Source organism: Bubalus bubalis, chromosome 4 (genome assembly GCF_019923935.1).
Source record: "Bubalus bubalis isolate 160015118507 breed Murrah chromosome 4, NDDB_SH_1, whole genome shotgun sequence".
In the NCBI taxonomy this organism is placed as follows: domain Eukaryota; kingdom Metazoa; phylum Chordata; class Mammalia; order Artiodactyla; family Bovidae; genus Bubalus; species Bubalus bubalis.
The window spans coordinates 5,465,883-5,489,305 of record NC_059160.1 but is presented as its reverse complement, the minus strand read 5'-3'; the positions used below and the strand labels follow the sequence as shown (position 1 = coordinate 5,489,305).

Here is a 23,423-nt window from a genome sequence, read left to right as displayed (position 1 = left end):
CTGCTTTCCCAGTGAACCTGGCCTCCTGTGAAGGCACCGCACTCCGGTCTCCTGGGTTTATGCATGGGTCACGAGAGTTCAAGGTTCTAGAAACACACGCTGATAGTAAGACAGACCATGGGAACCTGTTATGTAAAGGCTCTGAAGTTCTACAGTTCTCAGTGACTTCTTTTTAAAACAGATGTCGCTTTTTAAAAAACGGATCCACATTTCACATTTTCTGTGCTGTTCCTCTTCCTGCATAGCTGATTAGCTTGGGAGGCTGTCAAAATTTTAAATTAACATTAGATCATGAATATAGGGAGACATTAGCAGGAAATAATATTTTCACTTTCCATTTGGTATAAAGAAAAGATCAGTTCAATCAAGCTTGTGATGAAACGGATGCAATGTTTGTGAGGACAAATGTTCTTTAAAAGCAAGAGAACATTACCACACGACACAGCACTTCCACTCCTAGGTACGTACCCAAGAGAAGTGAAAACATATGTCCACATAAAAACTTGTACGTGAAAGTCCCAGCAGCACTGTTCACAGAAGCCAAAACGCGGAGACAACCCAAAGGCCCATCACCTGACGATAAAGAAGCTGCGTTATCTCCATGCAGCGGAGCACTATTCAGTCATAGCAAGGAGCGAAGTACCAATTCATGCTGCAGCATGGATGTTTAGCAGAACTAAACATTATGCTGAGTAAAAGAAGCCAGACACCAAAGATCATACACTACATTATTCCTTTTTATGAAATAGCCAGACTACACAATCTATTAAGACACAGAGTAGATTAGTGGTTGTCAGGGATTAGGGGAAGGGGGAGTGCAGAGTAACTGCTAAGAAATACAAAAGTTTCTTTTAGGGATGATGAAATGTTCTGGAATTAGACAGTGGTGATTGTGAACCACTCTGTGAGTGTATTAAAAGCCTCAAGGGCTTCCCTGGTGGCTCAGCGGGAAGGAATCTGCCTCCCAGCGCAGGAGTCACCGGTTCAATCCCTGGTCCAGGAAGATTCCACAAGCCTCACAGCAACTAAGCCTGTGCAGCACAACTACTGAACCTGTGCTCTGGAGCCTGGGAGCTGCAGCCACTGAGCCCACCAGCCACAGCTCCTGAAGTCCGAGTGCCCGAAAGCCCGTGCTCTGAAACAAGAGAAGCTGCCACAGTGAGAAGCCCACGCACCGCAACTAGGGAGTGGCCCCTGCTCCCCACAACCAGAGAAAAGCCTGTGCAGCAGTGAAGACCAGCACAGCCAGATTAATCAATAAATAAAATCACCGGAAAAACCCCACAGACCTGTCCACTGTTAACTGCTGAATTTTATGATATGTGAATCGTATCTTAGTAAAGCTCTTATTTAAAATGTGGATATAATAAATAGTGACAGGTGAAAGAATCAATATATATTATTTCTGAGATTCTGGAAGTGAATAAAGGGGAAACATTTTTTACAAGAAGAGGAGGAAAGCTCTTCACCTTCCTCCCCCTTCCCTTCTTCCCTGTCTGCCCCTCACAATTCAGTCCTGCAGTCATTAGACGCGGCAGAGACATGTGGTGTCTGCCATGTTGGGGAGCCTGGTCCAGAGCCAGGGAGCGCACCCACACGGCGGGCAGAGGGCATCCACCTGGGTGTGTGGGCGCTGGAGATGGGAGATGGGTGATGAGTCACATGCCAGCACATTCAAATAAGTGAAACAAGCGGGTTCAGTTCCTGGGTTGGGAAGATCCCCTGGAGGAGGAAATGGTAACCCACTCCAGTGCGCTCGCCTGATCTGTCCCACGGATGGGGGAGACGGCGGCTGCAATCCCTGGGGTCACAGAGTCGGGCCTGACTGAGTGAGCGCACACACACGACATGTGTGTATATGCATGTGCATATGGAACAGGCCCCTGGAGCTCTGCCCACACGCACGACGTGTGTATACGGATGTGCATATGGAACAGGCCCCTGGAGCTCTGCCCACTTAGAGGGCCTGGAGCAGTAGCGTCCAGGAGCAATGAGCAGCCCTGCTGCCTAGATCCCAGATTCTGGATGCCTGTTTCCATCAAAAAGAACCAGAGCTCTTTGGAGAGACAGATGATTCTAGGACTGAGCATGAAAGTACAGGTGAGCTTGTAATATCTTGCATCAGGAAGTCAGAAAGTGCTCCAAAAATGCTGGGGACACGTCAAAAGGACACAGAAACCAGCATGAAGGTGCCTTTGTGGCTAAATTAGGGACAATTTAAATATCAAAATAAATCATGAAAGCAATGGATCAAAACCCACTTATTAAAACAGGAAATCTCAAGTCCCTGAAAATATATAAACAATAAAGAATATATGAAGCTTGGTGAGGAATGACACACTACACAGCTTCAAAGATTTCTCCTACAAACTGCTGATTAATTACAAAGTGTATAAAGAACATTCCGATGGGAAAAAAGAAGGGGGATCTGACAGCTCCCGCCTTAATGGAGTGAGCGCAGTGAACAGCAGCAGTAATGGGACAGGCGGAAGTCACCTGCAACCCAGCAAAAGGTCACGAGACGAGCACAGCGTGGCTTCTGCGACATTCCTGCCGAAGATGCAGGCCTCAATCTAGCCATCGAGAAACACCTACCATCTGATAAACTCAAGTTGGGGACACTTTACAAAATAACGAGTCTGCAATCTTCAAAGTGTTATGGTCCTCAAAACTAAGGACAGACTGCAAAACGTCCAGATGGAAGGAGACTTGCCAGATGCACTGCATGACTCTGACATGGGCCCGGGGCTGAGGCGGTCGCTGTGACTTGACGTTACTGTCTTTACCATTATGGTTGCATTGTGGGAGTACAGAACAGGGCTGGTTTTAAGGAAACATGCAAGGAGATCCAACCAGTCCATCCGAAAGGACATCAGTCCTGAAAGTTCATTAGAAGGATTGCTGTTGAAGCTGAAACTCTAATACTTTGGCCACCTGATGCAAAGAGCTGACTCATTGGAAAACACCCTGATGCTGGGAAAGATTGAAGGCAGGAGGAGAAGGGGACAACAGAGGATGAGATGGCTGGATGGCATCACCGACTCAATGGACATGAGTTTGGGTAAACTCCGGGAGTTGGTGATGGACAGGGAGGCCTGGCATGCTGCAGTCCATGGGGTTCCAAAGAGTCGGACACAACTGAGCGACTGAACTGAACTGAACTGAACACTGAGATACTTGAGGTAATGAAGCAGCTTCCTTCTAAATGGCTTAGGAAAAACAATTGTTCTTTGCAGTATACTTCCAACTTGTCCCTAACTCTGGGACTGCTTTTTTAAAAACAAAGTAGCAGAAGTTGTGGCAGAGAAAGCTCTGAACAGACTAACCTCCCACAGTCCCCCGTAGACTGTCAAAATACAAAAAAAGAACTATCTAAAGGCTCAGGAGAGTGAAAGAAAGCAGGCAGGTTTTGGAGGAAAAACCTTTAAAACTTCAGAAGAAAGGACAAGTACAGAGTTTCCTGTTCTTAACAGCTTTGAACCTGAGTGGCCACAGTCAGTGGCCAGCACAAAGCAGCTATATCTGCCCCCACCCACCCCCACCAAAACCCCACTGTCTTTCTGGCCTGAAGAACCAACACACTGAACCCAAAGCAACCACAGCCATTAGCAATGTGAGGGGGGTCTGAAACAGGAGAGAAACAGAGGAGGAGCCCCACCTTCTGTGTACACACCCTGTCCACATTCCAGCTGACGCCTGAACCATGCGTGTGCAGGTCACATGTGAAGAGTCCCAGCTAAAGACAAAAGAGGTGGGAGTGAAAATTGATACAGCCCCTATGGAGAACAGTATGGAGAGTCCTTAAGAAACTAGGGATGAAACTACCACATGACCCAACAACTCTACTACTGGGCTTAGACCCTGAGGAAACCATACTGAAAAAGACACATGTGCCCCCGTGTTTACTGAGGCACTATTTACAATAGCTAGGACACGGAAGCGGCCTAGATGTCCACCAGCAGACGAACGCAGAAAGAAGCTGGAGTACATGTACACAATGGAATATTACTCAGCCATAAAAAGGGAATGCATTTGAATCAGTTTTAATGAGGTGGATAAACCTAGAGCCTATTACACAGAGTGAAGTAAGTCAGAAAGAGAAAAACAAATATCGTATATTAACACATATATATGGAATCTAGAAGGACGTACTGATGAACCTGTGTGCAGGGCTGGAGTGGAGATGCGGACACACAGAACAGACTTGCGGATACAGTGGGGAAAGGAGAGGGTGCGACGAATGGAGAGAGTGGCGTGGGAACATACACCACCGTACGTGAAACAGATAGCTAACGGGGAGCTGCTGTGTAACAGAGGGAGCCCAAGCCAGTGCTCTGTGACAGCCTAGAAGGGTGGGACGGGGTGCAGGGTGGGAGGGAGGTTCGAGAGGGAGGGGACATACGTGTACCTATGACTGACTCATGTTAATGTATGGCAAAACCAACGTAATATTATAAAGAAACCATACTCCAATTAAAAATAAATAAAAATTTTTTAAAAAAGACAAAAGAACCAAGATATTAATGACTGCCCACTGCAGGCAAGAAAGAATTTGGAAGCTGACTGCCTGCCAAAGTAAAAGCATTGACAGTTGAAGGAGTCAGTATAACAGAATCCAGTGTCTCCAGGGCACCACGCTGTGTAATCAACAGCCAGAGCCACATGTGACTCCAAAGCACATGGATCGTGGCCAGGGCAACTGACGAAATGAGCTGTTACCTTTAATGTTAATTAATTTAAATTCTAAAATTAAGCTCGTTTTTGGAAAATTTTTATGTTTGGAATGACTAGGTGAAATTAGTATTTCAACTGCAAATTTTATGAAATCTCAATACAGGTTAAAAAAAAAAAAAAGGTAGAGACATCACTTTGCCGACGAAGGTCTGTATAGTCAAAGCTATGGTCTTTCCTGTAGTCATGTATGGATGTGAGAGTTGGACCATAAAGAAGGCTGAGCATCAAAGAATTTCGAACAGTGGTGCTAGAGAAGACTCTTGAGAGTCCTTTGGACTGCAAGAAAATCAAACTAGTCAATCCTAAAGGATATCAACCCTGAATATTCATTGGAAGGACTGATGCTGAAGCTCCAATACTTTGGCCACCTGATGCAAAGAGCTGACTCATTGGAAAAGACCCTGATGCTGGGAAGATTGAGGGCAGGAAGAGAGGGAAGCAACAGAAGATGAGATGGTTGGACGACATCACTAACTCAATGGACAAGAGTTTGAGGAAACCCTGGTAGATAGTAAAGGACAGGGAAGTGTGGCATGCTGTAGTTCAGGAAGTCACAAACAGTCAGACACGACTGAGCGACTGAACAACAATAATAAGATACAGATAAAGTATTTCTAATGGAAATGTGGTGTCTGAACTGGGGTCTGCTCTAAGTACACACCAGGCCTTGTAGACTTAGTACACAGAAAAGAATGTAAAATATTTTACCACCAATTTTGAATAGTGATGACATGTGGAAATGAGACATTTTGGTCAAACAAAAATATTATTAAAATTAATTCCACTTATTTCTTTTTTTCTTTGTAATGTAGCTACCAGAACATTTTAAATTACATATGTGCTTCACATTATGTTTCTATTGAAAACCATTAGTCTGGGATATAATTCAAATACACTCAACAGTGAAGGACCAATTATTTGTTTTCATACCTAATTCAAGACTCCACATTGCATTTAGTTGCATTGAGCAGCTTCAGCTGCATGCAACAAATTCTGATAAATTCTCTTTTCATTTTTATTGTTACAATTATTTTCTAATTTTCTGTGTTATGGCCTCTTAGATATTCCCATCATTTAAAAGTGGACATTTAATTTCCAAATACATGGGGTTTCTTAAAGTATCTTTGATATTAATTTATCATTTTGGTATGAATTTCTCATTTAAATGCTTTCTTCTCTGCAATCACCCTCTGTATTTTTTCAGTCTTTTAACTTTATTGAGCCTTTCAATGCCTAAGTCAAAGATCTTTTGGTAAAGGATACATTGCCCTTGAAAATATGTGGGTTATTTTCAAATATCTTTTGATACTGATTTCTAACATAATTCCACAGTGATAAGAGGACAGTATGATTTCAAAACCTTTAGACCATGAAATTCTCGCACCTTGTTTTATGTCCCTGGTATATAGTTTATGGGAACTTGAATAGAATTTGTATCTTGCTGTTGCGTGAAAACTGTATACATCTCAATTATGTTGAATTGGTTCATAGTGCTTTTCAGGTCACTATCCCCTTGTACTTTTCTGTCTATTCATTATATTAATTTTTAAGAGCTTGATATTGAAACTCCAACTAAAATTTTTAACTTATCTACTGAAAAAATAATTGTAATATATAGTAGAACTATATGTAACTTTGTTCTGTATGTTCCAAATCTCCATTAAATGTGCTATCGTGCTTTGATAATTTAAAAAATAAAAAAAGATTTTTTTAAATGAAGGACCAGAGTAATGTGACCCCTCTCAAGAAAAAAAAAAAATCAAAACAGGCCAACCCTGAGATGAGAATTACCAGACAAGGACTTTTAAGCAGCTATTTAAAATATGCTCAATGAGTTAAAAGAAATATGTTCATAATTGAAAGAAAATCAATAAATCTAAGCAGATAAATAGCAATTATAAAAAAGAACCAAATGGAAATTCTAGAGCTGAAAAATACAATGTCTAAAGTTAAAAATTCACTGAATAGACTTAATAACAGAATGGAGATGCTAAGAAAGAGTCAGTGAATTTGAAGACAGATCAATGGATATTATGTAATCTGCAAAACAGACAGGAAAAATATTTTTAAAATGAACGGAGCTCCACTGCCGCACACGGGCCATTCTTAGTTACGCTTGTGAACTTAGTTGTGACATGCAGGGCGGGCTGGAGTGGGGAGGTCTAGTTCCCCGACCAGGGATCGAACCTGGCCCCCTGCATTGGGAGCATAGAGTCTTAGCCACTGGACCACCAGGGAAGCCCCCCAAATATTGTGTATATGGAAGCCTTAAAAAAAAATAAAAGAGAATGACTATAATAGCGCTACGTGCAAAATATGACCCAAGCACACGGTGGGGCCCCAAACCTGCCAGGACTTCACTGAACGGTGACAAGTGAAACTCTATGTGGGACAGCGCGGGGAAAGCCAGGCTAGGTCACATGCCCTGTCCTCTCCTGCATCTCCCCGCCGCGTACCGGGTGGTTCCGAGTGTCCTTCGCCCGATACCTGAGCCAGAACATCCTGAAACTGTTCCCTGGTGAGAGGCAGCAGGAAGGTTGTGAGGACCCTCCGCAGTGCGCTCTTGGTCACCGTCATGTTGTTAGCCGTGTCCAGCAGGTGAAAGGCTCTCTTCAACTCATCTCCTTTCTCAGTAATTTTTTGAAATAAAATCCGTTTAACATCTAAGGACGACAGTATTGGATTTGCAACAGTTGTGGCTGTGAGAGAGAGAGAGAGAGCTATTTACTGGGCGCGCTTAAGGCTACGATGATGAAAACTATTTCAATGCGTATTAGGACCCAGCGGACTTCTAAAACAGTGTTTCTTCTACCATATCCAGGTTTACAAGCAGATGACCCGCAATGGCAAATCTGCAGTCATTGTTTTCACCGCTGAAATTTACACTTCAATCAATATAGACAATAGCAGTAACATTAGAAAGAAAGAAAAAGGCAAAGATTCTTCCCTAGAAAGGACCTATGTCACTGGATATTGGAGTTAAAACCTAGTTAAGAATTAATGCCATCGCAAATAAAGCTTTTTCTTTCAAATTTATTTTTGATCGAAGCATTAGTTAATTTAAAATATTAGGTTAATTACTGCTGTACAGCAAAGGGATTCAGTTATATACTCATATGCACACACATTCTTTTTTTTATTCCCCTCCGTTACAGTGTCATAGGATACTGAATATAGTTCCCGGTGCCACACAGCAGGACCTGATGTTGTTTGCATCTGCAAACCCCAACCTCCCTCTTCACCCCCCCAACCCCCACCCCCTCGGCAACCATCAGTTTGCTCTGTGTGTCCATAATTCTGTTTGTTTCATAGATGGGTTCACTGTGTTACGTTTTAGATTCCACGTATAAGTGGTACATATTTGTCTTTCTCTGACTTACTTCACTTAGTATGATAATCTCTAGCTGTATCCATGTTGCTGCAGATGGAATTATTTCATTCCTTTTTAAGGCTGAGTAGTACTCCATATATATATATATATATATATATATATAGGACTATATATTTTTATATATATAGGACTATATATTATATATATAGGACTATATACATTATATATATATATATAGGACTATATATATATTTTATATATATATATATATATATATAGGATTTCCCTGGTGGCTCAGATGATAAAGTGTCCGCCTACAATGTGGGAGACCCGGTTTCAACCCCTGGGTTGGGAAGATCCCCTGGAGAAGGAAATGGCAACCCACTCCAGTACTCTTGCCTGGAGAATCCCCTGGTTGGAGGAGCGTGGCAGGCTACAGTCCATGGGGCCACAGAGACGCAGCTGAGTGACTTCACTCACTCACTCACTGTATCTATAAAATGTAGGTTGCTTACGTTGTTTCCGTGTCTTGGCTATTGTAAATAGCACTACTACGAACACTGGGGTACATGTATAATTCTGGAATTACAGTTTTGTCCGGATATGTGCCCAGGAGTAGTGCTGGGAGCCGGCATATTGCATATTGAGTGAGGATCTGGAATAGCTCAACTGGAATTCTATCACTGCTGAGAGCCAGCGTGAGGCACTCCACCCATGACAAAGGTCATGAGGAAGGAGGCTCGGCATACGCAAAGGCGGGATCGAGCCTCAGGAGTCCCCCTGGAAATTCTCGAGCATCTACCCCCAAAACCAGAGTCTGCCTACTTTCTGCTTTGTGCTTTCACCTACACCACTGACTTTACGGGGGGCTGTCTCCCACTACCTCTCTCTGGAAAAAGAGTTAGCTTACAGCTCCAGTTAATAATTCCTGGATGTGACAGTGTTTCAACCTACAAACTCCTTTGGAAATCCTCTAGCCTGCCTGAATAGGTTTTTCCGGCCACATGTGATTGTTCAGAGCCTCCCAACTGTGAGAGGCAGGAGATGTTCTAAACTGCCTAAACACAGATTCCTTTGAGTAGTTAAAAGATTGATTAGAAATTGTATTGGTGAAGGGTTTTTCACTTGTTGGGCCAATGTTTGCTGCTAAGTCTCCATACTCCTTACCTACTGTGTCTTTGGCAGTGTATTGATTGATATAATGGGTGTATAGAAATGTAAAATGCAGCTTTGTTCAATGCTTTTTGGAAGGCTGGCGCCTGACTTTGGAATAATCACCTTTAGAGAAAGATAAGTTTCTTAAAATGTTAACAGGCCTCCGGGCCAGAAGATGATGTCTATCACCTGAACTTTTGCATATGATAAGTTTACAGGAAAAAAGCCTGGCTTGCTGCATGACTCTACCCCTTCCCCCATTATCCTCTATGCATACCTTAAGGTATAAAAACTACTTTGGAAAATAAAGTGCGGGCCTTGTTCACTGAAACTTGGTCTCCCCATGTCACTCTCTCTCCCAAATTCCAGCTGAGTGTCCATCTGGAGCGCGGATGTCCTCTGCGACCATTTATTTGCCTGGGCTTCTAAGACCCACTCGAGAAGGTGTCTAAGGTGGGGCACCTTCCGCTATTCGAGAGGGCGCCTGCGGCCTCCGTGGTCAGAGCTAACCTGGTGTCACGGGTTATATTGATTTTCCGCGTAAACCAAGCCACTCAGCTTCTTTTCTCCACTGAATTTTCCTACTGAGCTATCCTTATTTCAGCCGCTTTTCTCCACTGAATTTCCTCACTGAGCTATCCTCATTCTATTACTCTTTGAATCTTTGATGAATAAATAAATATAAATAGGTCGCCGACGCCGTCCCCGCTTCGAATACCCTGGATCAGCCGGGGCTGGACCCCGGCAGAGTAGGACTGCTGAATCACATGGTAACTCCCATTTTTAGTTTTCTGAGGAACCTCCATGCCGTTTTCCACAGTGGCTGCGCCGATTTACACCCCACCGACGGTGTAGGAAGGTTCCCTTTCCTCCACATCCTCTCCAGCATCACATAAATCTTTAGACCATTGTATTCACTTTTCATCTTGGTGACCAGAGTCCATTTAGTACCTCTGTTTTACGCAGTAAACTCCGGTCATGTGAAATGTCTTGAACATTGCTGCATTTTTCGTCAAATCATTCACAAGCAGGGGCTTGGAGAGGGTGACTCTAGGTATTTCCCTTGAAACGAGAATTCCCCATCAAGCAGTGGAACCTTTCTGGCACGTGGACATGATGGCTTTAGCCTTGGGGTGACCTGGGCCAGATGATATCAACAGATTCGGAGTGCCAGCATGGACCTTCCCAGAGGCAGTGAGGGGCCTGCTCACAGCTGCAGGGTGACTGAGCTGCCTTCTGTTTGAGGCGGTAACAGAGGACCTACCAGCACCCCCACCTGCCGTGAAGAGCTCCCAGGTGCCCTCAGCTCAGGAGGAGCAATGCGGCAGGATCCAGGGAGCACTCCGTCCTTCCAGGGGCTGCACGGGCCGTCACCCCAGTGCCCGCCTTCCCTGAAGCTTGCTCTGTGCACACACGAGGTCTGCGCCCAGTGCTGGGGGTTCCTCTCGCTCACAACACCCACAGCAACCTCCAGGCAGGGGATCACTTAATAGGGATAACACTGGAGACCCAGAACATAGACAGCTGGTTTGGGGTGACAGGATGAGGGTCTCAGGAAAATCTTAGAGGACACAGTGACATTTCCACTGCAAGGCTGTGTTCCCCAAGAGCGAGATAGGGGGCTGGAAGTGGGGCTGCTGTGGAGGATGGCCGGGGCAGGGGCTGCACAGAGCAGACCCCGGCTAGGAGAGGAGACTGGGAAAGTCAGAAGGAGCCAAGGCAGGCGGCCCTGTCCTCTGGCCTCGCGCTCTGGCTGTGAGATGCCACGGCAGGACTGTCACTGAGAGGGCAGCACAGCCCAATCTTCATTCTCAAATATTGATTTATTTGGCTAAGCCAGGTGTTAGGTGCAGCACGAGGGATCTCCCATCTTTGTTGTGGGACATGGGATCTTTACTTGCAGCATGAGAACTCTTAGTTGCAGCATTTAGGACCTAGATCCCTGACCAGGGATCGAACCTGGGGCCCCTGCAATGGGAGTGCAGAGTCTTAGCCACTGGACCACCAGGGAAGCCCTCTTTCATTCTTAAACTTCACTCTGGTATCACACGGGAGAGAAACAGAAGGGGGAGGAGAGGGGTGGTGTAAGACGTGCTGGGTGATTACGGCCAGCTCAGATGAGTCTCAAGGGAGGTCTACACTAATGTGATGGTCAGCAGGTACAACGTAGGGGTGAATAAAAGAGCGGTTAAGATAGAGGAGGTCCACAGAACACTCTGATGTGATGCGCTGGGTGAGCAGGAGACGAGGACGAAGTTCGTTGGATGGCTGGGTGAGCCGGGAGAAAAGGAATACGGATGATGGGGTTGGTTGGTGGTTTTGTCTGAGATGGCCGCACAAGATGTCCACCACACATGCTTCTCTTATGATATCGTGTTGACTCTCCTCCCATCAGAAAGTGGGGTGTACATTCCTCCCCCTTAAAATGTGCATGAGTCCGTGGCTACGGCAGAATTGGCACGATGTGATTGCTGAGACATGGCCACAAAGCAAGCACTACAGCCTCTGCCTGGCCCTCCTAAGACGCTCACACCAGTTGCTGCGCCGCGAGGAGGTCAGGGAGCCATGCAGAGGCCACGCGGAGGTGTCTGGCCAACAGCCCCAGCTGAGCTTCCAGCCAAGAGCCCGCACCACCTGTTGGCCATTCGAGGGGGCCAGCCTCCAGAAGATTCCAGCCCCAGATGTCGAGTTGCCCCCCGCCTTGGCACCTCCCCCACTGAAGTGCAAAGAGCAAAGACAAGCCATCCCTGGGACCTAACTGTAGATCTGTGAGCAGAACACGTGATGGTCGAGGTTTCGAGCCTCTGTGTTTGGGGGAGTTTATTCATAACAATGGACACTTGGAACAGAAAAGTCTGCAGGAAAGCTAAGGAGCTCGGTTTGGGATATCCAAGTGGGGATGTCCATTCAAAAACTGAATACACAAATCTAGAGGTCATAGAGGGTGGTGCTGGAGATCCAGGTGTGGGGACTGGCTATGTGGGAGCCCCAGGAAAGAAGGCAAGCAGGAAGAGAAGAGACCCTTTCGAAACATTGGTTTGAAAGGATGTGGAATTCATTCATTCAAAAGGTATTTCTGAGCACCTGTCATAGGCCAGCGCTGCTCTAGGCACTGGTGGGACTGCCGTGAGTAAGATAGGAAGCTCTGCTCTTGGAAAGCTTAGATAGACTCCAGAGGAGAGAAGCAGGATGAGAAACAGAAAATAAATGATGATGTAACAGTAGATGGTGCCAAGTGCTTACAGGCAGCAGGACAGACCACGGAGGTGAGGGCGGCCGGGGAGCTGTCTCAGGTCGGGGAGTTGGGGGAGCCTCTCTGGGTAGTCTGATGAGCTGAAACCAGATGGACAGAATGAGCCAGTCAAGCAGCTGCGGTGAGAGTGTCCTTAACAGGCAGAAGAGCCTCCGGTAAAGAGCCCCTGAGCAAGAGTGAGGCTAACAGGTCCAGGGAGGCGAGAGACCTCTGTGGACAGAGGCGTGTGTCCAGCGAGACAGGGAGGCAGTGATGGCTGAGATCGGAGTGGGTGACACCTCAGATCCCTGCACGAGGACTGGGTTTTCTCCAAGGGCAATGGGAAGACTCAGGAGAGTTCAAGCAGCGAGTGATCTTATTAATATATGCGGCTTGTAAAAAGTTACTCTGGCTGCTATGCGGAGAGTAGATTACAGAGGGGCAAGAAACGAGAAGTTCAGTGAGGAAGCAGTTCCAAGTTCCAAGAAGAAGTGATGGTGATTTGAACAAGGTCAAGGTTGTGGTGGAGGCAGGGTTTTTTTGGGGGGGGGAGACAGATTAGAGACATAACCTAGAAACACAGCTGACAAAGTCTCACTGATAGATTGGCCTGGTGAGCTGGAGGGGGCTGGGGGATGAAAAGAAAATGAAATCAAGGATAAGTCCTTGCACTTGAGGAACTAGATAAAGGATGATGCTCTTTACCGGGATGGAGAATGCCAGGTGTCAAGAGACGTCCCATCAGTTTGTGTTTGAGATGCCCGCTAGGTGATGCTCAAGCGGAAAGGTCAGGGGACAACTGCAGATGCGACCTGGAGCTTAGGACAGGGGTCACAATGGAGCTGCTGTTTGCTGCAGTGGTGTTTCAGGACATGGAGCCAAATGCTTAAATACGAGAGGTCAGACAGGCAGAAGACTGGGCTCAGAGCCTGGGGGAGAAGAAGGGACTGAAGTCCCCAAGGATGCCGGTTGTGCAGGGGCGGCTCTCTGCTTCCCTCTGTGTTCCTGTTGCTTTGAACCTCAGAAGCAGCTGATTCACGTGGCAGAGCTGCAGGGCCCCATGTCAGCTGGTGACAAATATTTCTCCCTCTGCCCACCCACCCTGGAATTCCTCCTCCTGCACCCAGCATCATGCAGGGACCCCTTTATATCTGTCTCCATCTTGAAATCTTTTTTCAGACTGTTCACGTGTATTTTCAATGCTTCCCAAGAACCCCCTTCTTAGCAACCAACGATTCTAATTTTAAAGTATCAGAAAATATTGATTTGAAACTATCTGATTTTACCTGAAGGAAAACTTTTTATTTCATAAGTCTAATATGCCTTCTTTGGTTTAAAATGAAAGCAACAGCCAAACTTGCATAACCTGCTGGTGGGAGTACAAATTGATAGGATCTTTCTGGAGGAGAAATGACAAAATTTTTTACTTCCATTTAGGATATAGGAAGTCACAAAGACTGTCATTCTGACCCCAGTGAAGAGAACCAGGAGGATAAGCTTTAAAAAAGAGAGAGAGAGAGAGAGAGAAGGGTTTGAAATCCATCCAAGAATTGAGGATGCAAAGAAACAGAAAGGACCAGCCACTCCTTGGAGAGAAAGCACCCAGGACTCCTTTCCTCCTCGCAAAGTCTTGGGAAGAGAAGCAGATTCATCCTAGACAGGGGCGTAGAGAAAACCACCAATGGGAAGCATGTAGCAGCCATGTGGACCGATCCCATGGACTTGTATCACGAGAGCCTCAGGCACACAGCGAGTCTGCACCCATCCACATGGGCCTTCCCACATGGCAGTGGCAGCACCTGAAGCTGGGAGCAAGGCAGGGGGGCTGTGAGCTATGCCCTGAGACATGGCGGGTCTTCCCTAAGTGTCAGGCAGCTGCTCACCATGGCTGAGTACAGACCAGAGGCAAGCCCCTCTGAAGCCTATGGGACCCTCACCAAGTGCCCGTTGGTGGCCCACTGCAGACTGGAGGCAGGGGGGGCAAGGTGGAGGGGGACCTTCTGAGGTGCACAAAGCTGGAGTCTGAGCTGGAGAAACCGTCCTCCAATTGTGGCAGGAGGGCTGGAAGCAGAGAGTCCCCCCCAGGACGCCAGGCTGGCAGCTGGACCGGGAAGCAGAGATGACTGAAGTGTCCACGCTGCTCAGATCTCAGGGTCTGCTGAAGGGAAGTGTTTGAAACAAGCGGTCACCTGAATCTAAACACCACTGACACCAAATCCAGACACGACTAAACCAAGAAATAAACTGAGCCAGTCCACCTCATCAGAAGCCTGAGTGGAAGGAGCATTCCTTTTTCTGGTGGTAAATATGATTTACTTCTGTCTCTACTCTTTTTGGGGGCTTCCCTGGTGGCTCAAATGGTAAAGCATCTGCCTGCAACGTGGAAGACCTGGGTTCGGTCCCTCAGGAAGATCCCCTGGAGAAGGAAATGGCAACCTACTCCAGCACTCTTGCCTGGAGAATCCCATGGACGGAGGAGCCTGGTAGGCTACAGTCCATGGCGTTGCAAAGAGTCAGACACAACTGAGCAACTTCACTTCCCTACTCTTTCTGGGGGCTTCCCCGATGGCTCAGTGGTAAAGAACCCACCTGCTAATGCAGGACATGTGGATTTGATCCCTGGGTCGGGAAGATCCCCTGGAGAAGGAAGTGGCAACCCACTCCAGTGTTCTTGCCTGGGAAATCCCATGGACAGAGGAGCCTGGCGAGCTACGGTCTGTGAGGTCACAAAGAATCGGACATGACTTGAGCGTGTACACACTACTCTCTTTTACACAAATGTCTGCTGCTAAATCTTTTTTAAAATGCAAGACAAGTGAAATAAGAAAACATGACCTGATGAGGAGCAAAACCAGTCATCAGAAGACCCACAGAGAACAGATGCGGAAATGATCGGGTATTTAAACTAAGAATGACAAATATGTTAAAGAGATTAAGGGAAAACTGACAACATGCTGAACATGTCGGGGATTCCAGCAGAGAAGCAGAAACTTTTTTTTAAAGCACATGAAAAAGCTAGAAAGGAAAAATACAATATCAAAGTGAAGAGTTCATTTAATTTGCTTAACAGCAGACTGTCCACACGGCAGAAGAAAGGACTCATGAGTATAAAGTCAGGTCCACAGAAACTATTCAAATTGAAACATAAAGTGAAAAACATCTTAAAAGGAAACAGGGTGTCTAGTATCTGTGGCTCACAGATTTACCCATGAATTGTGTTGATTTAACACGAGCTCTGTAAGCACATATCTACACGTGTGTGTGCATGAATGATGTGCCGTTGCTGGACAGCCAAACACGCAATGGTGACCAACTCTGGAGAGGAAAGGGGTCCTAGGGGACATTACATACGTATGTAAATAGTTTTTATTTAAGTGTGTTTATTTTAAATATATAACTTTTATTTAGAAAAGGAAAAATAATTCAGTACATTTTAAAAACCATCAGTAAAAACAAAAGGCAGATGACAGATGAAAAAAGACACTGATGGTACATGAAGCGTCCACACTTTTAACAAAGAGCGCTCACACAAGTAGCCAAAAAGACCCCCACAGCGGGGGATGGGCCAAGGACGCAAAGAGGCAGCTCGTCAGAGGAAGACGGGAACCTGACGGACTTGATCAAAGAGAACCTCGCCATTAGGGAAACGCAGGGTAACAGCACAACAGAATGCTGTTTCGTGCATATCAAATGGACAAGAAGTCGAAGACAACATTCTGTGTTAGGATGCTCAGAAACAAGCACTTCTAATTGTTATCTGGGGGATGCGGAGCTACAAGCTTCCTAAAGGCGATTTGGTGGCGCCTTTACGAGCGTGAACGCCCCTTAATCTGGTAATCCTGCTTCACTCCATTCTTCTTTGTGCAGTCAGAAAGCTAGTTAACGAGGATATATCCGCAGAACACTGCGGGCGTGGAGCAGATTTGTTAGTGACGATAAATGTCTGTGGTGGAGACTGCCGGTCACCCCGACATCCATTCTCCCCTCCTTCCAGAGACCCTGGCAGATAGACGCCCATCAGAAATTGTCTGGGCTCCCTTCCGGCTCTCCGGCGGGGGCCCATGGTCTCCCACGGACGGCAGGTGAGCACGGTGGCCAGCGTGACTTCTGACCGGCTCGCCTCTCCTCAGGCCTGTCCTTCCATTGTGCTGCTCTGAGCCCTTCCGGCTCCTCGGGCTGTGCGTCCACGGCGTATGCGTGTCTAGTCCAGCCCTGGTCTCTCTTGGCTGGGATGCCTCCTCTCCCTTTCAAGACCGTGGGCTCCTCCAGGGCAGACCCTCCACAGGACCTGCTCTTTATCCTCAGTCCCTAGGACAGTTCTTGTTACATCTTAGGGCTAAGAAAATGTGTGCGAAGAAAGAGAGGGAGGGAGGAAGGAACAAATGAGAAGACGCACACTTTGGAGAAATTATAATGTCAAATTTTATTGCTTTAAAATTGACTGATCCAAATAAGTTAGGCTTTTAGGTCCACTCAAAAACCTGCATGCAAATGTTTATACCAACTTTATTTATAATTGCCAAGGCATGACAGCAACCAAGATGTCCTTGAGGAGTGAATAAACGGTTGTACATCCATACATGAGACTATTATTCAGAGAAAAAAAAGGAATGAACTGTCACACCATGAAAAGACATGAAGGAGCCTTACGTGAGTATTGCTAAGTGAAAGAAGCCAATATGAAAACACTTCAGACTGTATGATTCCAACTAAATGACGTTCTCAAAGAGGCAAAACTACGGAGACAGCAGGAAGACCAGTGGCTGCCTGCAATCAGAGGGAGGGAGGGATGAACAGGCAGAGCACAGAGGCGTTTCCGGGCAGTGAGACTGTTCTGTGAGATGTGGTAACAGTGGACACACGTCGTCACACATTGATCAAAACCCAGAGAATGCACAAAACAAAGAGTGTGAACTCCAGTAATGTATCAGTAATGGTGTGTCACTTGTAATGACTGTCCTACACCACTGCGAACGCTGGTAATAAGGGAACCTGGGGAGGGGAGTGCAGAAGTGTACAGGAACTTTCTGCACAGTAGCTCAGTTTCTCTGTAAACCTAAAATTATTCAGGGCGTCCCTGGTGGTCCCGGGGTTAAGGCTCAGTTGGTGCTTTCACCGCCGTGGCCCAGGTTTAATCCCTGGGCAGGGAACTAAGATCTCATGAGCTGCACGGCATAGCATAAACAATTTTTTTTAAAAAAAGCTACTCAAAAAATATAGTTTATTAACTAAGAAAAAACCTGAGTGAGGCAGTATACTAGATAATATAGTAGTTTAATTCCATGGATCCTGTAATGTCTGGGTTCAAATCCCAACCCTGCCACCTAAAAACCACATAACTTTTGGGCAAGTGGCTTGATAAACCTGGGTCTCAGATTCCCCATACAGAAGATAGGTACAGTAACAGAATCTACTTCACAGCTTTATTGGGCTGACAACATATCGTGTGAGGCCTCTGTGCAGAGTCCAGCACGCACTATCAGTATCATTCGCTCAGGAATACTCACATGAAGACGGTCTGAACATATTTTGGAAAGCACTCCTTGAATATACTCTGCATGGTGAAGAGTGCGGTCTTGAATGTGTGAATTTCCGTGTGTAAGGACATATAATATGCCAATCTGGTACAACCGCCATTTTGCACATTAAATCCCTGTGAAATGAACAAAAACAGGTCACATGACCCTCAACCACATCCCCCAGTGAGGCCAGCCTCCCGTCTACTCCTTTTCTGAAAGGCAGCCGGGGACTGTAAAAATGTAGCTGGTCAGGACCTTGCCAATGTTTCAGAGACCCCCTCTTAAAGTGAATACAAAATTGTGGGTTTTAGACTCGCTTTTATAGCAGATCCAATAATCTTCAAAGATGGGAAAACAAAGAGGCGTTTGGACAGGACACCTGAACCTACTAGTGACTCATCCTTGGCGGGTGGGGCAGAAGGGGCGGAAAGTTTCGGTCCTCTGAGCTCATCCGACACACAGTCAGAGGCGTAGCTGGGGAAAACAGCACCAGAAATGGTAGCGTGAAGGCCTCTGAAAACCTTCTCCAAAAGAGTAATGAGAACACTGGCAAGAACTGTCAGAATCAGCTGTTTCAGAACTCTGGAAACTAACCAAAGTTTGCATCAATCTGGGGAGTACTCACTCATGGGAGATGCCAGAATCCGGGAATGAACCCCCATTTTGTGGCATTTTGACTTCCCCTGTTCCCTATCTCCCCTCATCCCCAGATCTGCAGTAGCCATGAAACCAACATCCTGCCATCACAGGGAAAACCCAGCAGCCCGCCAGACCCTGGAAGGGGAAGACAGGGTGGAAGCACCTTCAAAGCCCCATTAGCATAAACTCTTCATTCTATGACTTACCAGAGGGCTCCCTGAAAGACCCCCACATGCAAGGCTGTCTTTATTTGAACTGATTCAGAGCTTTCCCAGGCAGGACCAGCTATTGTCAAAAGGCATTTGATTGGAAAAAAAAAAAAAATTTAGGGGCAACTGTTGTTTAAAATTCTGGCTGCCCAAGGAGGGTGGATAACAGATGGAGCAAATAACAGACTAACTAAATAGCTTAAATGGAAAAGCTGGGGAACAAGATGTCCGGAGGGGCTTTGAGAAGCTCCCACATATTCCTGGGGATCTACAAGGCGGCGCGCACATCTGGGCTACGTGCTTGCTCAGGAAGGGCTGAGAAGGCCTGAGCACTGGCGGACGTGGGCGGCTCTGCACAAGCAGGAGCTGAAGGCCGAGCCAGGGCTGTAAACTGCCTGCCTGGGCGTGGGCAGAAGGCTCCACACACACCAAGAGCCCTCAGCAAAGACTAGCGGGCTGCTGTGTCCAGGCGTGTAAAGAGAGTTCCGTCCCAGCTGCTGACCAGTCAGGGACACTTCGGTGGCCATGCATGACAAACGATACAGAACTTACCAAGTTAGTTTAGAAGAGCCTCTAAACAAACAAAATGGAAAGGAGGGCCGAGATGATTTGAGAACTGCCACATTCTTAAAATGCCCAGTTTTCAACACAGATTTCATGACACTTGCAGCCAGAAATGAAAGTATGGCCACTCATACTTGTCTTCAGAAACCACGCAACAAGGAAGAGTGCAAGGAAATATTTCAAGAGTCAAAAGGAAAAGAAAAAAAAATCCACCAACGTAGAATTCTGTATCCAGCAAAACATCCTTCAGATTTAAAGGCAAACACCTGATCATATCAACAAAAATTGAGGAAATGTCACCAGTAGACCTGCTTGTAAGAATTATTAAAATAAATTCTTCAGAAAGATGAAAAAACGCATGTGCAGCAGAACTCAGACCTATGTAAGGAAAGAGCATTAAAGAAAGAATAAAGGAAGGTAAAACAAACATATATGCAGGGCTGATAACAGAGCCCCAATATACACGAAGTAAAAGCTGGTAAACTCAAAGGAGAACTAGACACTGCAACAATGATAACTGGAGACTTTAATACGCACTCTCAGGACGGACACAATTAGCCAGAAGACTACCAAGGAAACAGAACAGCCGAGCAACGCTTTAAACCAACAGGACCTAACAGGCAACTGCAGCACGGCTCCCCCAACAGCAACGGGGCACACGCTCCTCCCAGGGAGACACGCTCCTCCCAGGGAGACACGCTCCTCCCAGGGAGACACGCTCCTCCCAGGGAGACAGGGGCATTTTCCAGGGCAAACACCATATGCTAGGCCCTAACACAAGCCTTGACAGGGGGCATTTTCCAGGACACAGGACTGAAAGCATCCAAGTATGTTCTCCAATCACATGGGAATGAAATTAGAAGTAACAAAAAAGTTGGTAATTCACAAATATATGGAAATTACACAACACATTGTTAAATAACCAGTGAGTCAAGGAAGAAAATCATGATAGAAATCAGCAAATACTTCTAGATAAGTGAAAATGAAGGCACAACACACTAGAATAAAATGGAGAATCTGGAAACGAACCCTTAGGTGCAGCATCAATTGATTTTTGATAAGGCTGCAAGATCATTCAATGTAGAAAGAATAGTCTTTCCAACAAATGGTGCTGGAACAACTGGATATCCACAGCCAAAAGAATGAAATGGGACCCCCATTTCACACCATGTACAAAAATTAATGAAAAATCAACCAAAGACCTAAATTTAAGAGCTGAAAATACAAAATTCTTAGGAGAAAACATACATGTAAATCTTTGTGACTTGGAATTATGTGATGATATCTTAGATATGACATGAAAAATGCAAGCAACCAAAGAAGGAATGTTAACTGGACTTCACTAAAATTAAAAACTTTTGTGCTTCAAAGGATACTATCAAGAAACTGAAAAGACAACCCACAGAATGGAGTCAATTATTTGTCAATCATATATCTGATAAGAATCTAATATGTAGACTATATCAAGAACTCTTTCAACTCAATAATAAAAAGGCAAATAACCCAGTTTAACAATGGGCAAAGGATCTGAACAGACACTCCTCCCAAGAAGATACACAGGTACATGAAAAATGCTCAATATCATGAGTCATTAGGAAATACAAGTCAGCACCAGAAGAAGGCATCAATTAAGCCCCCCTGGGGGCTTCCCTGGTGGGTCAGTCCATAAAGAATCCACCTGCAACGCGGGAGACCTGGGTTTGATCCTTGGGTTGGGAAGATCCCCTGGAGGAGGGCGCGGCAACCCACTCCAGTATTCTTGCCTGGAGAAGCCCCATGGACAGAGGAGCCTGGAGGGCTGCCGTCCACGGGGGTCACAACGAATTGGACACAACTGAGCGACTAAGCACACAGCACACACGGGATGGTATAATCAAAGAGACAGTAACAAGTACTGGTGAAGGACTGGAAACCTCACGTCCACGTGGAAACTGTACACAATGTTCACAGCAGTATACCCATGGCAGCCAAAGAGTGGAGACCACCCAAAGGCCCATCAACGAGGAAACAGATCAGCAAAAAGTGGTCTACTCATTCAGCGGGCTATACATAATTCTGGAGATGGAAATGGCACCCCACTGCAGTTCTCTCGCCTGGAGAATCCCATGGACGGAGGAGCCTGGCAGGCTACAGACCATGGGGCCGCAGGAGTCGGACACGACTGAGCGACGAAAACAGCACGTACCAAATTTCAGCCATAAGAGGGAATGAAATGCTGATTCACGCTACAACACAAACGAGTCTTGAAAACGTTACGCTACGGCCAACCATGTACTGTGTAAGTCAACTGATGCAAAACACACAGAATAAATACATCCATAGAAATGGGAAGCAGATTAGGCAGTTGCTAGGGTCTAAAGGAAGGGGGATATGGAACAGCTAATGAGTATGGCGTTTCTTTGGAGGTGACAAAGGTTAGTGGTGATGGTCACACCCTCAGTGAATACACTAAAAGCCACAGAACTGTACGCTTTAAAAGGATTCATTTTATGGTATATGAATTATATCAGAATAGGACAGAAAAAGGAGGGGAAGGAGGAGAGGGAGGGGAGGAGGCAGAGGCAAAGAGAGCAGCTGCTGGCCTGGGCACCTTTGGCATCGGGGATGTCCTGTTTATCTGGGGCGCTGTGGGGAAGCGCCCACCCAGGCTCATGCCCCACAGTTAGGGCAAAACTGGCTGTGCTCCCTACACCCGCCAGCAGAAGGCACTAGCCCTCAGTGGTCACCATGCTATTACATGCATTTAGGAATGTGCAACTCAGAGACTGCCAGTCTCTGGCTTATTGGCATTTCAGAAATCAGGGCAAATTTTTGATTCACTCCTTTCTGACCACTTTAGGTATAAGAGTAGGAGACAACACTCTCCCTTGCCTCAAGTGAACCAAGAGGCCTAAGTTCAAGCTACAAGGAAGTTTTATAGCCATCGCCTGTCTGACGCTCCTAACTTGGCCATCCTTTTCAGCTGGGAAAAAAAAAAAGTTTTCTCAGGCTTCCCTGGTGGCTCAGTGGTAAAGAATCTGCCTGCCAATGCAGGAGACATGGCTTTGATCCCTGATCTGGGAGCTGGAGCTTCTCTGGTGGCTCAGTGGTAAAGAATCCACCTGCCAATGCAGGAGAAGCAAGTTTGATCCCTGGTCCAGGAAGATCCTACATACTGCAGAGCAACTAAGCCTGTGTGCCACAACTACTGAGCCTGTGCCCAGAGCCTGGGAGCCGCAACTCCTGAGCCCGTGGGCTGCAACTCTTGAAGTCCTCTCGCCCTAGAGCCGGGGCTCACTCAGCAACAAGAGAAGCCACCGCGAAGAGAAGCCTGTGCACCCCAACTAGAGAAAATCTCGCGCAGCAATGAAGATCCAGCACAGCCAAAAAAGAAAACAGTTTTCCCTACTGGGCTTCACACTGCAACAAATGTGCATAATTAATAATAGTCAAACCAAGGTGGGTGTGCACGGCCCTATTTGAGTACACAGAATCAGGCTAGGCAGCACCTCTAAAGCACTTAATCTGAAGAACCTCAAGTTTACAGGGTTGAAGAAATGGATTGGAACTTCCTCATGTACAGGAAATCCACATTGGCCGGTGCTCAGCTTCCCTCTCTTCGGGCAGCCCTGACTGCCCAGCACGGCGTCAGTCTGCACCTGTCCTATTTGCCGCCGACTGTCGGCAGGTCCTTGCAGGCCAGGACCGCCCCAGGGCTAATGCTGGGTGAGGCTGAGAGCTTCCGCCGCTCTCCCACATATCTCCTTCTTCAGCCAGACACACTTGACTGCATTGAAACCTAGAATCACAGCACTGGTAAATTTCCAGAAGAACGTGGCTCTGTACATGCTCAGTCAAAAGGTGCTTGTTAAGCTCCTTCTAGACTGGAGCCTTCAGAGTCAGACACGACTGAAGCGACTTAGCAGCAGCAGCAGCAGATTGAAGCCTTGCGGCGGGGTGGGGGGTTGGTCAATGAACAAAACTGGCAAAATCACGGCCCTCGGGGACCTTAGATTCTAGTAATGGAAGACATACAGCAAATAAAATAAGTAAATTAAACA

The 23,423-nt window shown here is 46.4% G+C and overlaps 1 protein-coding gene and 1 non-coding gene across 4 annotated transcripts in view; both read right to left on the bottom strand.

Moving 5' to 3' along the window:
• EFCAB6 (EF-hand calcium binding domain 6) overlaps nt 1-23,423 on the bottom strand; it is a 259,814-nt gene that overhangs the window by 220,821 nt on the left and 15,570 nt on the right. For all 3 annotated transcript variants that reach the window (XM_025282724.3, XM_025282725.3, XM_025282726.3), the window contains 2 exons: nt 17,960-18,105; nt 7,222-7,433 (listed from right to left, as the gene is read on the bottom strand). In XM_025282724.3, coding sequence (XP_025138509.3) covers nt 7,222-7,433; nt 17,960-18,098 — 351 coding nt within the window. In that variant the 5' untranslated portion in view covers nt 18,099-18,105. The remainder of the gene's footprint in view (nt 1-7,221; nt 7,434-17,959; nt 18,106-23,423) is intronic.
• On the bottom strand, nt 11,159-11,231 carry TRNAG-CCC. The gene has a single exon. It is a non-coding gene; the product is annotated as a tRNA-Gly (tRNA).